The 18794-nt window shown below is 40.7% G+C and overlaps 2 protein-coding genes across 2 annotated transcripts in view; one reads left to right on the top strand and one right to left on the bottom strand.

Annotated features, from left to right (window-relative positions):
* The window catches only part of Tax1bp1 (Tax1 binding protein 1), a 65290-nt gene extending 52944 nt beyond the window's left edge, over positions 1-12346 (top strand). Inside the window, exons 14-18 of the mRNA XM_036181667.1 lie at positions 92-163; positions 3884-4058; positions 4540-4682; positions 10263-10345; positions 11133-12346. Of these exons, the coding sequence (XP_036037560.1) occupies positions 92-163; positions 3884-4058; positions 4540-4682; positions 10263-10345; positions 11133-11334 (675 nt within the window). The 3' untranslated portion in view covers positions 11335-12346. The remainder of the gene's footprint in view (positions 1-91; positions 164-3883; positions 4059-4539; positions 4683-10262; positions 10346-11132) is intronic.
* A 1106-nt stretch (positions 12347-13452) lies between these two features.
* Jazf1 (JAZF zinc finger 1) overlaps positions 13453-18794 on the bottom strand; it is a 306088-nt gene continuing 300746 nt past the window's right edge. Inside the window, exon 5 of the mRNA XM_036181528.1 lies at positions 13453-15761. Coding sequence (XP_036037421.1) covers positions 15585-15761 — 177 coding nt within the window. The 3' untranslated portion in view covers positions 13453-15584. The remainder of the gene's footprint in view (positions 15762-18794) is intronic.

Raw genomic sequence — 18794 nt, forward strand, 5'->3', positions numbered from 1 at the left:
GAAATTAGTTTGCTAGTATGGTACTAACTGGATCTCATATGTAAGTGGATAATAAAAATATTAACAATAATCTCCTTTTTTTTAAATTCAGCTACAATTGGCAGAGAAAGACAAAGAAATAAATGATCTGGCTTCCCATTTGGAAACTCTCTCAAGAGGGAAGGTAATGAGCAATGCACTTCAATAAAATGTGGATATTCTGTAACCATTCTTGGCTTTCTTTTGTTCATCTTCTCTTTGAAAGCTTCCTTCCATGTCTGCAACTCTCTGCTCCCTGGTAGTAAGCAGTAATTCATGGACCATTCTCATTTCCAGGTTACACACCTACCAATTGTTGAGAAATAGGCCAAGTGTTGAAAATTGCTAGTTTGGTGTTCATCACATAGTTTGCATTTAACAATAAACTAAGTTTACAATATTCAAATTTAGGGGAGAAGGGAATTTTTAATTCTTTTGTTCAGACTTAGGTATTTTCTTGCAAAGAAGTAGAGTGAAGCTGTGAATACTGGAAAACAATACTATTTCTTTCTTTCTTTTTTTTTTAAGATTTATTTATTTGCTATGTATACAGAAGAGGGCACCAGATCTCACTACAGATGGCTGTGAGCCACCATGTGGGTGCTGGGAATTGAACTCAGGACCTCTGGAAGAGCAGTTGGTGCTCTTAACCTCTGAGCCATCTCTCCAACCCAACAATACTACTTATTGACATTGATAAAATTCAAGCTCTTAAGTCAGTGGTTCTCAACCTTCCCAATGCTGCAGCCTTTTAATACAGTTCCTACATTTTTGAAATGGTCTTTCGTGTTATTTGATGCTTGCCAGTATGGACAGGGTCTATCTAATGAGTCAGGTGACAGTTTGGGTGGTGTAGGGAAGTGGGCAGCATTTGGAACATCCACTTGAGGAGGAGATCTCCAGCTTGAATGGTGTTACTGTGCTACAACATTGGATTTGGTAGCTCCATCGCTTCTAGAATTGGCTTTGTCATTCTCCTGTAACAGGAGAGACCTTTTGTCTTCCCGTGTTTATGGATGTATTTGTGGTTGGGCAATAGTTTGATTATCCCAGGAGTATCCTGCCGTCAGTTGGGATGCTACAGTGAGGTAGCATTGCCATCTCCTACAGGCTAGGACTCAGTTGCATAAGCTTGCTATCACTTCAGATGCCAGCCTCAATGAAGTATCTAGACTTTCTATATTTTACAGCTGACTAACACCCACTTGAAAATGTTTTTCTAGATGACTCTCAGAATTCAAGAAAGCAATAGTAACTTCACAATGATGTTTATCATGAAGAATATACTTTAGAAACAGACAAATGAGATACATATGTAGGGTCAGGGCTAATGTTCCTTTTGGATGTATTATCCTTCTAGAATGTTGATAGAGTCACTAACCAGGAAGTTCTCCTAGCCTCCCTGTTTTATCTTTTCTGTAGTTTTTGATATAGGTATGATTGACTAAATCATCAGTGACCAAATGATTTAACTCATTCTATAGCTACCCTCTTTACTAGGAAGTGACCAGAGGGTGTGGGGTGGTAGAGCCCTTCCCTTGAAACTGCCCAAGATCTCACGTAAACCTCTTTGTTACCATAAACTTAGGAAGGTTTCAAAGTCACCACTGAGGAAATTGTAAGGATTTCGAGAGTTCTGTGTCAACCATCAAATATTTATCTTCCTAGCTGACAGTCATCAGTATCAAACTCCTTTTAGCCAGCAGATTATAATTTGTCATCCTGTTTTTGTTTTTTTGAAACAACATCTCATTGTGTAGTCCTAGCTGGCCTGGAACTCACAGATCCACCTGCCCCTGCTTCCTGAGTGCTGTAATTAAAGATGTGCACCACCACACCTGGCTCTTTTTATTGTTGTTGTTAAGATTTATTTATATTTATGTGTAGAAGCACATTCTGCATATATGTGTGTGCCCCCAGAGGCCAGAAGAGGGTATCCAATCCCCTGAAAATGAGATTATAGGAGACTATAAGCTGCCCTTGTGTAGGGGTGTGATTTCCTAAGATCTAAATTGCACAAGGCAGTACAGGTGGAGAAATACTGCTTTTTCTTCTACACTGCTTTCATCTTTCCCAAGCCAATTTATACTGTGGTTCCTTTTACTCCTTCCCTGCTCTAGTTCCTCCCCTCTCTCCTGCCCACCCCCAGGCTTTGTTAGGTGGGGCTGTACCTTTGGTACTTCTGGACCAAGGATAACCCTGAGAACTGTCTAATCACTTAGGCTTGACTTAAAATTGGTTGGTTTCTCCCTTGTTTTAGGTCTTTGTTAATGTCTTTTGTCAAGGAATAGGCTTACCTGTCATTTATTACTATTTTGTTGAAAAAATGTAGACTTTCTACATGTGCAAGAATAGAGATAATGGAGCGATTGCCCTAGTTCAGCGTGGATAATTGTACCTTATGGCCAGTCTCAGTCTATCAGTCTGACTGCAGTCTTTGACCCCACATCTTCAGCCAGAGTTGTCCATGCATGGTCTAGACTTCCTGTTAGTTACCTCTACAGTCTGACTCTCTGCCACTCACACACAGGCTTTCTGAGACAGGCTCCTGCCATGTAACACTGCCTGGCCCAGTACTCTTGATAGAGCCCAGGGTGACCTTGAACTAATGGCAGCTCTCCTGGGTCAGTCTCCTTGATACTGTTTTTACCACTCTTGGTGTTTTTTCCTGGACCTCCTTTGGCCTGCCAGTCCAGTTAGGTACTCACACTAAACTTACCCATGGAACCTACTTTTGTTTCATGATATTTTCCACAGTTTTTAATTATACAAATATATTTGTATATATTTTATGCTTTGTTGGGTGTCTGTCCCTTTCACTTTAACTGCAAAGTCCATGTAGAGTACAGAGTACCTGTTTTAATCATGTGTTTGTGGTCCCCATTACAATACCTGGTATTTGGAGTCAAACATTTGAATTTTTGTTTAATAAATAAGCTAATGGAGCAAATTTAATTTATACATAGCATTTGCTTATAAAAAGATTTGATGAAAGAAATATACTGAGATCAGTTTTATTGTCAGTTTAAAAACTGTCAGTTCTTATCAGGAATGCCATATTGGACACTTGCTGGCTGCTTTGGTTTATTACTATTATTTTAAAACTTTGAATTCTTCTTAGTCTCCTGTAGTATTGTCATTTATATCACTTTAAGTCAAGTGTTTGCATTATGATTTCCAACAGCTTGATTAAGATTTAGTGGATGTTCCACAGAATATTTCTGAGAACTCTAAAAGCTGCCCAGGTGTCTGAAGATTAGTGGTAGGTTCTCATTGCTCATCACTGAGCCCTTGGTCTATACACACTTGCCTGGAAGGAAGCACGTGGTCATTAAGCATCAGCTGAGTAAATAGGTGCGTGTGAGTTTTTGTGTGGAGACAGTTTTATATAGCCCAGGCTAGCCTCCAACTTATTGCGTAGCTTAGGATCACCTTGAACTCCTGAGCCTTGTCTGAACTCCTGAGCCTTGTCTCACCTCTTCAGTGGCAAGATAGGTGTAAACTAGGCAGTCTGTCACGGGCTTAGCGTTTTAAAATAGATGTTCAATGTTTGGTAGAATTCTTTAGTAGAGGGGCTGGATTTTCCTTTCTTATACTAAAATTTTGTTGATAAGTAGTAGAAGGTTCATAGTTTCCCCTAAATTAGTTGAATAACAAGTACTTTTGGTACAGGTAAATTTGGACATACATTGGGCTTTATCCTGATTTCTGATTGGGGCATTTAAGAGGTGGACGCAGCTCCCCCACAAGCACACACAGAACATACTAGAGAGATGTTAATGCTGTATTTGGGCTGAATGTTTAATGCTGCCTTCAGATAATATTTGGCTGCTTTGCTTATTCATCTTTGTTTTGTTAATTTTAGGAACTTAAAAGGAATTTGGAAGATCAGAAAGGAAGGAAAATGGAAGGTCAGAGCCCCCAACAGGTCTCAAGGTGTCTCAACACATGCTCTGAGCAAAATGGGCTCCTTCCTACACTGTCCAATGCGCAGCCAGTTCTGCAGTATGGTAATCCATACACAGCACAGGAAACACGAGGTTATTTGAGTCTTTTTGGCTTGGTGGTTATCTGACTCTAAGAGTTTTGCCTTTCCATGGAATTAGAGAGCTGAGGATATAATGAACTCAAACTTTCTTTGTGTAATTTGTCATTTTAATGTTTGGTAGTACTACTGACATCTGCAAATGATATATCATGAATGGGTATTCCTAATTGCTTATCATAGACTCAGTTTTTAGACTTGTGGGTTAAAAATAAAAACTTAAGAAACATAAGGATTTTGCTCTGTAGCCCAGGCTGGCACATTGTATGATGCCCATGTGGCCTCTGCCGCTCTTCCTATGTGATGCTGAGGCTCCTAGGCCTTCTTGCTCCAGGAAAGCATGTAGCCACTGAGTCACACCTGACTTCTTCCTATTTGCTTCTCTATTCCCCATGTCTACATGTAGAGGAGATAATTTCTATAACTGATTCTATCTGATTTTTTCCCTAAATGTTTCTTCCATAATTCTTACTCAGATGGAGCAGATGGTGCTTTTTATCCAGATGAAATCCAAAGGCCACCTGTGCGAGTCCCATCTTGGGAAGATAATGTTGTCTGCAGTCAGCCTGCCCGAAACCTTAGCCGGCCCGATGGCTTAGAGGACCCCGAGGAGAGCAGAGTAAATGATTTTCATTGTTTGAGCCTGCCTGCTCTTGTGTTTCTGGCTTAGTGGAGTGTTAAGGGTGTGTGTATGGAGAGACTGAATTTGCATTTGCATGGGATTGCCTGCTTAGTTTTTTTGAAAAATCTGTGTTTGAAAACCCAAACAGTATTTTTTTTTTTTTTTTTTTTTGCCACTTAACACTTTAGGATTTATATATTAAAGTTCAGAGGTTGATTAGGATGTCAGTTATCAGTTAGTTTAATCCTAATTATTACTTCCTAAGTAACTTTCTACGATCTTTTGATTGTGGCTCTGCTGACCTAGAAGAAACCAAGTGTTAAGATGCAAAGGTATTATGCAAAGCATAGTATTTATATCCTGTAAATTTTATTTTCTTTATCATATAGTAGTTTTCTTTTTCTGAGAAATTCCCTTTTTTGACATCCTTAATACTTATGTGACATTTCTTATTCTGGCAGCAACATAAAAATGATGATAATTAAATTAGATTATACCGTATATTGTTTTTTAAAAAGTTTTTTTTTTTTTTTTGAGACAGGGTCTCTGTACATAGCCCTGGCTGGTCTCCAACTCACAGAAATCCACCTGCCTCTTCCCTTGCTGGGAATAAAAGTATGTGCTACCTTGCCTGGCTAAAAGATGATTTTTTTTCCCCCCCTCAAGATAGTGTTTCTCTATGTAACAGCTCTGGGTGTCCTGGAACACTCTCTGTAGACCAGGCTGGCCTTGAACTCACAGAGATCTGCCTGCTTCTGCCCCAGAGTACTGTGATGAAAGTGTGCGCCACCACGCCCAGCTAAAAGATGATTTTTTTTTTTCACCATTTAATGAATAGAATCCTTATAGCAGCTCTGGGGGTTGGGGGTGGGGGGCTCCTTTTTTTCATAGCAGCCTCTTTCATGTGCATTAAGATAAATTCTAAGGAAATAGTTTTATCGTGCTCTTTGCAAGTACAGTGGTATCATGACCTGTTTCTCATTTAATATAGTTTGCTGCATTTAATTGCTATTAACCTTTGCAGAAACTGATCAGTGTTCAGACAGGCATGATTTTAGACCTAGTGTTCAACACTCATAATGGAGAAAAATGTATTTCTCCCTCCTGCCTTTTGGCCTCCTGTGTCCATTACTGGGAATAATTAGGAAAACTGTCAGAACTTTTGTAGCCTGTTTAAGGTCTTGAATATCATCTTACTGCTTTTTTACAACTTTACTTTACATTTTGCATATTTAATCTGATCATTCTTGGCACAGATGTTACATGTGACAAGTCTTTTCTCTTCTGTAATCATCTGCTTCAGTTTAATTAGCAGAATGTTCTTTCTGGTCTGTGTGCTTTGCCCTCCTGCAAACCCGTGAGAAGCAGTGTTAGCATCTTGGACTCATGTGCTCAGGGGCTTAGATTTGGTAATGATATAGAAAGTTCTTACTATGCTTTCCTCTGGAGTATATGTGTTTTGTAAACACAAGGTTTTCCATATTAGGAAGGACTTTTTATATACATCTAACATTTCTAAAATTCTTGTCATTTTAACAGCAAAACCACTTGCAAATGAGGAGTTATATTGTGTAGGTTTAGTAAGAATATGGAAAGCAAATTTTTCTGTAGGAGTGGTTAATAGTCATAATGCCCCAATGGGCACCTTGGAGTCAGAGTTGGGATGGCCTGCTCTTCTAGTCTATCCTGCTGCCTCACCAGCTGTCTCTTCCTCTTTTGTGCTAGAAACTGGTGCCTTTCAGAACCCTTTATAAGACGTACTGCAGCAGTTGTAAGGATACTGGTGCAGTGACTGTTTCTCCAGCTGTTGCCTGCTGACCCCTGGTATATGATGCTCCTGAGTTTTCACAGTAGTTCTAGAGTGGGTTGTCAGCATGGCTAGTCAGTTGTGGAAGAAGCTGAGCTTCCGATAGTTCTAACTCATACCACTGGGGAAGCACAAGTAGGATCAGAGCCTTTGCAGGTAACCTGTGATCAGAGGTTCTGGACTTCTCTGGTCATAGCACCTGAACATTTGGCCAAAAGACATACCTAGTAAGTTTAGTTGCTGTTAAACATAGTATATCTAAGTTAAAATGTCATGTTTATTTTCAAATACCTAGTTACCTACAGAATGTATGACTGTTGGCTGCTGCACAGCCTCTCGAGCTTTGTGACCACATCGGACAACCTAATTTCTCATTTCGTATTAGCTTTTACATGGCACTTGTAGCAATGCCAGAGACTCAGCTTCTCAAAGCTAGGGTGTGTGGAAAGGGGTGTTGGCACTATCCAGACCTGAAATTGAACAGTGCATTGAATTGCGTTTTCACATGGTATCTGACAAATACAGGGTATTTCTGCATAATTTGATACTTCTTCAAAATTAAATCCCATGGAATCATGACTTTCTGTGGCACCCTTGGCACCTGCATACTCAGTTTTTGGAACCATGATCTATTCTGCGTATTCATTGCTACTCAATAAATGTGGCTTGTATATGCGCAGAAGTGCCTCTTCCACTGAGAGTCAGTGATGCACATGCGTGTGGTCCAGACTTTTAATCCTGCTCTTCAGGACTAGCCATTTCTCTCCCTTAACACACATTACCTCCCACTTCAGTGCATTTTTGTTTCCCTTTTTCATTCTTACTTCTGTTAGTAAAGTTGTTTCATTGCAGCTTTTCATATGAGTCCTTTATAATGAACCCCCCACTAAAGATAGTTTCTGTTGATAAACATTTTTCTGTCACAATTTTGACATTTATTGCTAGAAGTGTAATTCTTAAAAGAGTCTTGTGACTCGAAAATTATTGAAAATCACAACTTTAAAGAATCAGGACTGCTCCACATTTGACACAGTGCACTGCTTGAGGCTTTGCTTTACATTGGCCATCACAATAAAAATATTTGTTATAGTGACTTTATGAATGTGATATACAGTGGCATTCAATTCATTTTTACTAAACAGCCAGAAAAGTACAGCGAGGGCTCCTTTCTGGAGTTTTGTTCTTGATTAGGCACAGATAGACTCCCTCTCTTTCCTTTTTTCCTTTTTTAAAACCTAGCATGCTGTTTAAAATTTAGTTCCCTTAGAATAGTAGTACTAAATAATTGCTTTATTGAAATGGAATTCACATCCTCCACGCTTCACCATGTAAAGTGTGTAGCTCGGCTTCTCAGCAGAGTCAGAGTTGTGCAGTCATCATGGAGTCACTTTGAACCCTGTGTCCTTTACTTGTCAACTAGCCCTTCTATTCCTTTACCCCAGGAATCCTTTCACCTGCTCCCTTGTAAACTTCCTACTCTAGACACCCATTTACAGAAGTAGAACCATATTGTGTTTTCAGAGTTATCCCTATTTTAGCATGCATTTATGTTTAGCATGGAAAATGTGCTTCCTTTATTGCTGGATATATTCCACTGTCTGAATATTCCATATACATGGTTTAGATTTATTTATTTTTATTTTCTGCATATGAGTGTTTGCCGGCATCTATGTCTGTTGCTGGTGCCAGCGGAGGCCAGAATTGGGCGTTGGATCCCCTGGAAGCGTAGTTGAAGGCAGTTGTGAGCTACTCTGTGGGTTCTGGGAACTAAACTCAGGTCTGCAAGTGTTCTTCTGCATTAGTTGCTATTCTATTACTGTGAAAAGATACTGTGAACAATGCAACTTATAAATGAAAGCATTTAATTGGGGGCTTGCTTACCGTTTCAGAGGGTGAGAGGAGTCCACACCATCAGGGCAAGAGGCATAGCACTGGATCAGTAGCTGAGAGCCTATATGTTGAGTCAAAAAGGCAGAAAGAACCTCAGAGCCAGCCTCAGTGACACATCTCCTAATCCTCAAACAATTCTGCCAGCTGAGACCAGGCATTCAAATATGTGAACCTTTTGAGACCATTCTCACCCAGACCACCACAGCATCTTAACAGCCCCGAAGTCCTTTAAAATAAATGGTTCGCAGTCTTCTTCAGTTTCTAGTAGAACTGGACTCAAGTTTATTATTTGAAATATTAATATAAGATGGCACCTCATTTTTTTTTTTTACCTTAAAAAGCTATGTGATCAAATGGTAAAATATATTGAAAAATTTGAGTTCTTATTTTGCTTTTGACCTTCTGCCCCAGTTCTAGTAAGTGTCTGCCTTAATAACTTCACTTCCCAGTTCATTCTGCCATTTTCATTGACATGGACTTAGGAACGAAGTAGGATAGAAGACCCTGTCTGCTTTCTTGTTATTTTTTAGTTCTTTTTAAGAGAGACAACATTTAAAATTATTTTCTCTTATATCTCAGTGGGAAGAAAGTATTGAAAAACAACACTGAATATTTTGTATACTAAGAATGAAATATTTTGCAGAAGCCACTCAGTGTTTTGATGGTGTGTGCCTATAATCTCAGCACTCAGGGTCAGGAATGGGAGGCCTGCTGCAAGGTCAAGGCCAGCCCCTGTATCTAGCTACTTTATGCGCCCTGTCTTAGAGCAATATCAAAGAGCCATTCTCCAGTTGTTTTCTGTCAGTCTACCTCATATCGATCTGTCATAAAAATGTAATGAAAAGAAACAGCCCATTTTCTGAATTCATATATTTCAACTGAAAGGCAGATGTACAAACGTTTTTTACTGGAATTTAGGGTCCCTCTTCTCGGAAAAGCACACTCTTTAGAAGACCCCAGTAAATGAACTGCTCATTCAGGAAGAGGTCCTGGAATGACTTCATTATGGTTGTAAACACATTAAGTGGAGATCTGATTGATTGTTTTGAATATTAATGAGTCATTATAGGATTTGGTTGCTTTGAAGACTTTGCATACTTCATGGCTCAAGCTATCCTCTAAATAGGTGATTCCGTATTTCATAAGAAATTGCTGTTTTTCATTTGAACATCCAGAGTTCAATATTTCTTATCATTATTTGAGACAGAGACTCACTTTGTAGCCTTGACTGGCCTGGAACTCACTATGTAGACCAGGCTAGCCTCAACTCGTAGAGATCCATCTGCTTTGCCTCCTGAATGCTCAGGTTAAAGGCATGTGCCACACCACAGCTGGCCTCCCCTAGGCCTTTTGAGACCTTTTTGGTATGCAGCCATGTCATGTTGAACCTCCTTCCTCAGCTTCCCGTGATCTATGATGACAAGCATGTGCTGCCGTGGCCAGCCTTAGAAGTCTGCTTTTGAAAGACAAGAATATATAGATTATTGCCAGTTTATTTATGGCTTAGTGAGTAAGAAATTACTTTTCCTCTTTTCTCTCCTAGTACTTATGTAACAAGCAGGCAGTTAACATGTCTAATAGATTGAGTGTGGCATTTCAGCCTCTACCGTACTGTACTGTTGGCTGATTCATGGTTATATACAAAACTGTTGAAAGTGGGGGAGTGAAGGTTAGTGAGTTGTATTGTCTGTTATGGTTTGGGCCCTCAAAAAGTTGTATTCAAATTTAAATATATGTAAAATAAATATGTGTGGAAGTTTAAATAATAGGGCTGAAAATTTAATTGGGTAATTGAAATGTTATTATGAGCTCACTTGGTTTAAAGAATTGACACTTGGTTTCACTTTTCTCAAATGTTGCCCTGCTTTGTTTTGTGGCAGGAAGATGACAATGGGCTTGTCCCTCCTGATCCAGCCAGTCAGCATTTACGTGGTCATGGAGCAGGCTTTTGCTTTGATTCCAGGCAAGTTTTTCCCCTTGTAAAATTACATAGAATTATGTAAGATAAGTGATTTTTAAAAATCATTTCTTGGAACTTGTTAAAAAGCATAGCATATAGAAAGTAAACCCCAGGTAAAGGGTCTAACTACTCACTTTACCTTGCTTTCTTGGTGATTCAGACGGGTGTCATCCTTTGAAGAGCCAGTGGCACAGAAACTTTGAAATAGACACTTTTAAATTCTATGTGTCATGTGTGTGTGTGGGTTTGTTCACTTGAGGTCAGGTGTTCTGCAAGGGCCGGAAAGGGGCATGCAGTTCCCTGAAGCTGGAGTTCGGGCAGTTGTGAGCCACCCAGAGAGGGTGCTAATCTCTGCTCCTCTGCAAGAGCAGCACACACTCTTACTCAAGCCCCTAAAATTCTTTGGCTATTAAACCCAATAGCCACTGATGGAAAATTATGAGTTGCATACATTGTTAGAGTTAAAAAAGAGAAAGAAACAAAAACACTCAAGTTAAAAAGTGAGAAAGCGTTTTACAGTAAACCTCATTTCACATAATGTCTGATTTTGATAGATTTGGGGGTTGTCAATCCAATTGTGTAACCAGATTAAGTGGTGGCTTTGTAAAAAGACATGCTGTATACAGTACTAAGAATCTAGAAGCATAAAAAGGGTAACTAAACTCACGAAGACTTTGAGGAGAAGTTGTTTGATACAGCTGTCGGCTAGATAAAGTACTTGTTGTACACTGACAGGTGCTGTTACAATGAGAAAATACCTAATTCTTTCATTTTCTTCTTTCTTTAAAAGCTTTGATGTTCACAAGAAGTGTCCCCTCTGTGAATTAATGTTCCCTCCCAACTATGATCAGAGCAAATTTGAAGAACACGTTGAAAGTCACTGGAAAGTGTGCCCAATGTGCAGCGAGCAGTTTCCTCCCGACTACGACCAGCAGGGCTTTGAAAGGCATGTTCAGACCCATTTTGATCAGAATGTTCTAAATTTCGACTAGCTTTTATTAGGAGTTAGTACAATTTAGCAGTTAAAAAACAAACCACCCTCTCATAGAGACTAAGGAGGCTCCCAGGTGTCACTTCCTGTCCCTCCTCTATACTCTTCTGACTGAGAACTACTTTGGAGTATGGTGTCATTAGGGCCAGCTTTGACTACAATAAATATAGTTTTAATCTCTGTTAATCTTGTCTGCTTTAAGAAAAGTTCTTCTGTGTTTATATCTCTATTTGTCCTCCAGTTAGAAAAGATATATGAAGGACACAGGAATTATTTTAATGTTACTGAACTGGAAACATAAATGTGTGATAGTTGTAGATTATTTAGCATAATCAGAAGATTTACAAGTTTCTGTTGATCTTGGTGATTGAGCATGACTACTATTATGTAATAAAAAGCATCCATCATAACAGTTCTGTGAAATAATTCTTTGAATAAGAAAAACTCATAAGTTAGTCAATGATAAATCCTACGTAGATATGGAGCTGCATGTAGAAATGAGATCACAGGCTTGACGATACCCTTTTTTAATATGAGAAACACTGGCTCTAGGAATTAATATAAGGTATATTTTACTAATTTTGTGATAAAAATTTTAGCTTAATCTGATTATTTTTAAACTATTGAATTTGTATTTATAACTAGTAAGAGAATGGACCAAGATAAGCTAGGTATCATCTGTTCTCATTAAATGACCTTGTCAGTGGTTTGTAGCATAAAATGACAGACTATGTATCAGTGTCTTTCTTACATTTTTCTGAAGAGAATGCATATTGGAAATAACATTCCTCAGTAAGTGATTAAATAGAATTTATAACCCAAATCCAACTAATGTGTTTCTTAGTTACAGCCCTGCGGTGTGGTGTCATTAAAGAAGACATGTTGTGCAGGGCTCCCATATCATTATCACATTTCAATAGGTTTTCACCGACCTGGTTCCTGGGGCCTTTACTTCTGGACTGTAGTTCTTCCTCCTCTATGGTGGGAGTGTTAATAAAGTACTTTTCATTTGCTGCTTTAGTAGTTACCAAAATATTGAGACCTATTCTGAGCAAACTGGGTATTTAAGATGTTAAGTAAATATTCAGAGCTGGTAGTCTTCTGGGCTGCTGTTTGTGAACTATATTATGGACCACGTTGCTGGTATTTGTAGGAGCAGAATTGGTGTATTATTTGAATCATTTGAAAAGGTATATATGTATATGTTTTAAAATACTTCTATTTTTTACATTTACTTTATTTTAGTTTTACTTTTTATATTTTATTTGAAAAGCTGTTTGAATCTGGGACAAACCAGTATGTGACATTCAGATGCCAGCTGTTAGGTAGTCCTGGGAGGCAGTAACAGCAATGCATTCTCCTTCTAGCTCCCTGGTAAGTTTTACATAGAATATACTTGGGCAGGGCTGGAGAGATTGCTCAGAGGTTAAAAGCACTGGCTATTCTTCCAGAGGACCCGGGTTCGATTCCCAGCACCCATGTGGCAGCTCGTATCTATTTGTAGCTCATTTCAGATGATCTGACACCTTCACACAGATATACACGGAAGCAAAACATGAGTGCACATGAAATAAAAATAAAGAATTTGAAAAAGAATATGCTCAGCAAGGGGCCGTGGAGATGCCTTCCTTAGTAAAGCGCTTGCTCTGCTGCCTTCTGATCCCCAGCACTCTGTGACAAACCAGATGTGTGCCTGGAAACCCTCTTCTGGGGAGCCAGTAGCTAGAGGTCCTTGGGGCTTGCTGGTCAGCCAGTCTAGACCAACCTTTGAGCTCCAGGCGCAGTGAGAGACCATGTCTCAGTGTGGGGAAGTGATTGAGGAGTGACGAGTGGCATTGACTTCTGGCTTCCACATGTACACACTGGGGGTTGCTCTTGCACTTAGTAAGTATGGCCCATGCTAACCGGAAAGTAGTCTGAGTAGTGAAGTACTGTCCGTGAAAGAGTGTTAGCCCCAAGCTTACGATAAATTATCACTTACAGAAAAGTAAGCAAAACATAAGTGACCAAAATCTTTACATATCTAGATTTTGCAAAATCATTGGGAGCCTAAGAGAACAGGTACTCGACAAGATGTTTTAATTTCCACAGTAAACTTGATGCAGGTTCTCACAGTGGAGCTAATTAAAATAAGGAGCCATGTTTATTTTGGGTCAGAGGCAGTTTATTTTAATGTGATTTCACGTACATTTATTAAGCAGCTTTTCTTGACAGGAATTTTGAGTAAATTGCCTTCAGTTCTAATACTTTTGTTCTTTCAAACATACTGTGCTCTGTCCCCAACAAAACATAGGAAAATATAATTTAAAGCCCAGCTTTCACAGACACAGTACAATCCATTCACTATACACGGTGTAACAAATACCCACCCTTACCTGTGTAGTAATACTGTCACAATGAAGAAATAGAGACGGTTTGGTTTGATCACTGAAAGATTTAACATGCACGACTGTGTTTATGACTGTGGCTGCTGAACTACTGATCCAGCCTGAAGTTTCTCACTAGAAAGAGCAAAGCTAACTAATAATTGCTGGCCTAAAACTTTTTGGTCAACTGTAGGTAGGTGTGGAGTGAGTAGGGTCTTCTTCTGTACGAGCTAGTTGATTCTCAATTCTGGAGTATCCTTTTAACGTCATGTGGGCTAACACTGTATAGTCAGGACCAAGACTGCTTTACAGATCTGAGGACATTTTTAGTGGGCAGCAGCATCTTTATAAATACTTTTTACAACTTAGGAATGCAGAGGCTTGCCCATCTGTATAGCAGAATTGCCTTTTCACACTGAGGAACTGGGAAGGGAGCGCTACTCTAGCTCTGTGTGGGATTTCATCAGATGACAGGCGTTCTTTGAGAGGGAATCGGAGTTTGCTTTTCCCCAGTTTGTACTGTGTGGAGTTAGCTGGGTCAGAGCAACTTGGACTGCGCATTAGGCAACTGGTAAACTCTTGTGTTTAAAGAATAGCACTTGGGAGAGAAGAACACTCAACACGTGATGGTACTGTCGGTGAGAGAAACTTGAGGGTTGGCCCCATGGAGGGCACTCTAGTGGGTTCTATAGTCCCGTTGACCACCTGCCGCAAGAAGCACTTCATTGTCAGTAAGGCTTATTTTCAGACCCTGGCAAATGTTTTCTAAAGCTAAACCGACGTTTCTAGTGAAAACGCAGACATCTACAGTGTGGTGGGAAAGTGCCTTGAAAAGAAGTCAACACTGAGCAGGTCGGGGCACTCGGGGTCTTAAGGACGATGTTCCTCTTTGAGACATTTTTCACTTTTATTTCAGATTGCACCCCACAGATCTCTTAGGGCAACAGTTGCAAGAATTGGCAACATATAAACATAAAATTGTTGGCAATAGAGAACTACAAAGTGCTTGCAAACCTCATCTGTTGATGAGACTGTAACTAAGTTTCACACACACACAATTTGCACTTAAGTATTTCAAAGTGTTTCCTAACAGATTTCAGGGAGCTGTTTCAGACACTGGTATCTTGGTCCACAGTAACATTAGGTATAAATCGGTCTCTTGCACCCAGCAGGCACTCAGTGAGTGTGTTGTTAGTGAGTGAACTGAGTCTTTTGCACAAAGATGCCATTTAGAACACTAAAGGGATTGGCAAGTTCAAGGGCAAGAGTTTCAGCTTTTTAAAGGGCAAGATAATCATTAAACAGAACAAAACAAAGCACACCTTTTATGCATGTTATTTAAATATGAAAATATTTTTAGCATATTATGTTAAACATTCTTATTTATATTTCCATTACCTAAAGTCTTTGTACTCACAAATACTAGCTCCATTATGTAAGGCATGGTCACCAGTTTGATAATGAAGGTACTATTTGGTTCTATGTGAGTTGATGTATTGAAAAGCTTCAATCACATTACAATCTTGCAAAGCAGCTCTGTGCCAGCCCCTCCACCCCCAGTCAACATCACCGCAGTGTGATTAAACAGTTTGCAACATGTCCTTCATTTGATTTTGTTTGGGGAAAATGTGCTGAAGAACCTAGAGCTTTCTCGTTTAGCACCTTGTATCAAAGTAATGGAAATGGGTGTGATGATTACGTGTGCAAATGTACAAAATCATCAACTCTACAAAGATACATCATTCCAAAATTACAGAAAAGTTTAAAGCATGCATTTAATAGTTTCTCATTAAAGGGTTGCTGAGTGCTTCCCCTGAAAAAGGTGGCTGTTTTCAAAATCAGCAACTGCTGGTGAGGGTTTCTTGGCACAGTTCTGACCAGCACGTCACTGCTGCATCTTCCTGATCATCTCCGCTGACACCGGCGGGTGGAAGTTGATTGTGTGGTGCCGCAGGCCCTGAGCGGTCTTGTAACTCTTCCCACACCGACATTTGAATGGTTTGCGGACGCGGATCTGCGTTCGGTGGCCATTCTTAGCATGGTACTTTATGCCGTTCACATTCTGTGGAGAAGATAAAAAATTACCTATGAGGAGGCATCACCTCATGTCTTGTCACTCTTGTGCAAACCTTGGCATGGGGTAGATTCTAGGAGAGTAGCTAGTGGATGGCATCTTGGGAGAGGGTGGCCTGGGCTGTGTACACCAGTCTGTGAGAGAATTAAGGGTACACTTCCCTTGGTTTCCTGAAGCCTCGCTTCTCGGGCACTAAAGCTTGCTACTCAAAAGAGAGTTAATTGAAAATCTCTACCAATGTTTCAGAAGGACCAACAAATTCTAAAGATCACAGCAAAAATCAGATTGAATATAAGATATATAAGTTCTTTATTTGGAAACTCATTTTTTATGGTCACACTGCCACTTCCTGCCACACCTTGCCTGGAATCTTGACAGTTAGCCCTGCTTCAGCAAAGCTGTGAGTGGGCACTGCCGTTATTGGTGTACTGCATTGCAAACAGCATGCTTTTAAAATTTAGGGGTTGGGGATTTAGCTCAGTGGTAGAGCAAGGCCCTGGGTTTGATCCTCAGCTCAAAAAAAACAAACAAGAGTGCTGGGATTAAAGGTGTGCGCCATCAAAAAACAAACAAAACAAATTTAGATTATTTATATAAAGTTGGTCCCATGACTGACAAAATGCTGGTTGGATTTCTTAGCAACAGATGATAAGAATCCCGATGTTCAGATTAGAATGCTCCAGAAGCCACATGGGGCTGCTTACAATTGCCCCAGTCTCCAGTTCCAGGGGACACCCTCTTCCGACCCCGAAGAAACCTTCACTTAGCTGCACATAAACACAGACGACCCACCTGCACACACATAATCAATCATAAACAGTTTAAAATGTTTCCTGCTCAAGCTGCTTTCAGTCATAGTATTCCATCATAGCAGTAGTGACCTGAACTAAGTCAAGCTGTGGGTGTTACTTAGGGGTAGGAGGGAGAGAATGACCGTCTGAAAAAGACTCCCAGGGACGGGGGCTGGAGAGTACTTGTGTGGCATGCATGAACTTCCAGATTTAGTCCCTAGCACTTGCAAAAAACTTGAAGACTCCTGAATCCAATGCACTGAAGTTGTCCTCGGGTTCACACAGCTAGGAGTTTGTCTTGTCTGCTTGCTAATACCCTGGTTATCAGCTCAGTGGATCTTCAGGGAACACTAGTCCTTCTGTGAGTGAACGGTTGCAAACATTTCATGTCTGTTTCTGTGAATCTGTCTTCAGGTAAGCACCATGACTGAAACAAGTTGGGGAGGAAAGGGCTTATTTCACTCACAGTTCCATTTCACGGTCATCAACAGCAGTGAAGGCAGGAACCTGGAGGCAGGAACCTGGAGGCAGGGGCTGATGCAGAGGCCATGAAAGGGTGCTGCTTACTGGCTTGCTTCGAATGGCTTGCTCAGCTTGTTTCAGCCCAGAAGTGGCCCCACCCACAATGAGCTGGGCCCTCCCCCATCAATCTCTAATTAAGAAATTGCCCTACACGGTGGCCCACAGCTAGATCTTATGGAGGCATTTTCTCAGTTGAGGCTCCCTCCTCCCAGATGACAATAGCTTGTGTCGAGCTGAGATAAAACTAGCCAGCACAATGGGTTAAATAAAACACACACACCTATGCCCACTACCACTCAGACCTTGTTATGGTAGAAGAAGCAAAGAGGCAGAGTAACTGGTAACACCATCCGGGTTTGGATTTTTATACCTAGTTAGGCCAGAGAGTTGAAGCCAGACAGACATTTAACGCTTGCCCCCATGAACTCAAACTCAGTCCACCAGGAGGGGGACATGAGTCCAGTAGGCTTTGCTGCCTTTTCCTGAAAAAGGACAACCACCCATTACAGCTTTCTGCTGGGAAGAAGGAAGGCACATGTTTGGAAGCATGTTATTTCTCAGAACGCTGAAGAGCCCAGGCTAGCACCCCCGCGGCTGTGGTTACCCAGATCCCAGGTATCAGCGGGAAGCCTCGCCACAGTTCGTGTACAGATAGCATTCTGTCTGTGTGAGAGAAGGTGTGTATGCCTATGGGTATGCAGAGGCCAGAGGAGGGCTGTGACAACTGCATCATCATTCTCTGCCTTGCTCCTTCCTGGCTGTGCCTGGCTGCTGTGGGTGTGGGATCCAGACATAAACGCATGCTCAGCAAATACTCTCTCACTGAGCCATCTCCAGCCCCGATTCTGTTTTAACTTTATTATATTGTGTGTGCTTTTGTATATAACACATGGAATTCTGGGTACTTGTGAACTGCTGATATGGATGTCTGCAACTGAAAGGTCACCTTGAAGAGCAGGAAGTACTCCTAAGTGTTGTGCCATCTCCAGCCCCAACCCCAGATTCTTGAAAAGTTTTCTTCTACCTAGTCACTCAAATGTGTAGGCAAGAAGAGCATCTACGAGTCACTCAAATTTGTGATGATATTACTCTTTGAGTTTCTGCACCTCAGAAATATTAACAAAATGCTTAGATCCTCTGGATTCTCAACAGAGGTGAGGGAACTAAATTTTGAAAGAACAGGAAGGTTCACACAAAGCAAAGTCTAAAAGTTAACACTGGATGCTTGATGCTGCCGGATGAGTAAGTCACATTTTAGGTAAGGAAATGACGTGTAGAGAATGACCTGCCTTCGGGAGTTGGAAGGGAGTCAGGTAAGGCAGTTGTATGGTCTGTATTTTCTTAAGTGTCCTCCTCAGTTCAAACACAGCTGGTGATTTGGGCACTTTTTCCTACTATGAAGGGCTGGGACTCAACTCCCAATAGTCTTGACCCTGGGCTAGCTAGGAAGGAAGGCCATACAGGGGCCAAGGAAAGGGCTTAGGTTTGTAGGAGTTTGGATCCTTCCATTAAGACCTGCTGCCCTATCAGACTAGACTGATAAGTAGAACTGCAGGCTGTTACAAGACATCTACTCCATGGGAGCCCTGAGGCAGATGCTGAGCTGGGCCTCTGTCCTGTTTGGTGTGAGTGTTTCGGCCCAAATCTCTAGTATGAGATGTGCCTGGATAGGAGAACTGAAATTCAATTCCTTGAGGTCCTCACTGTT

Source organism: Onychomys torridus, chromosome 3 (genome assembly GCF_903995425.1).
Source record: "Onychomys torridus chromosome 3, mOncTor1.1, whole genome shotgun sequence".
Lineage (NCBI taxonomy): Eukaryota > Metazoa > Chordata > Mammalia > Rodentia > Cricetidae > Onychomys > Onychomys torridus.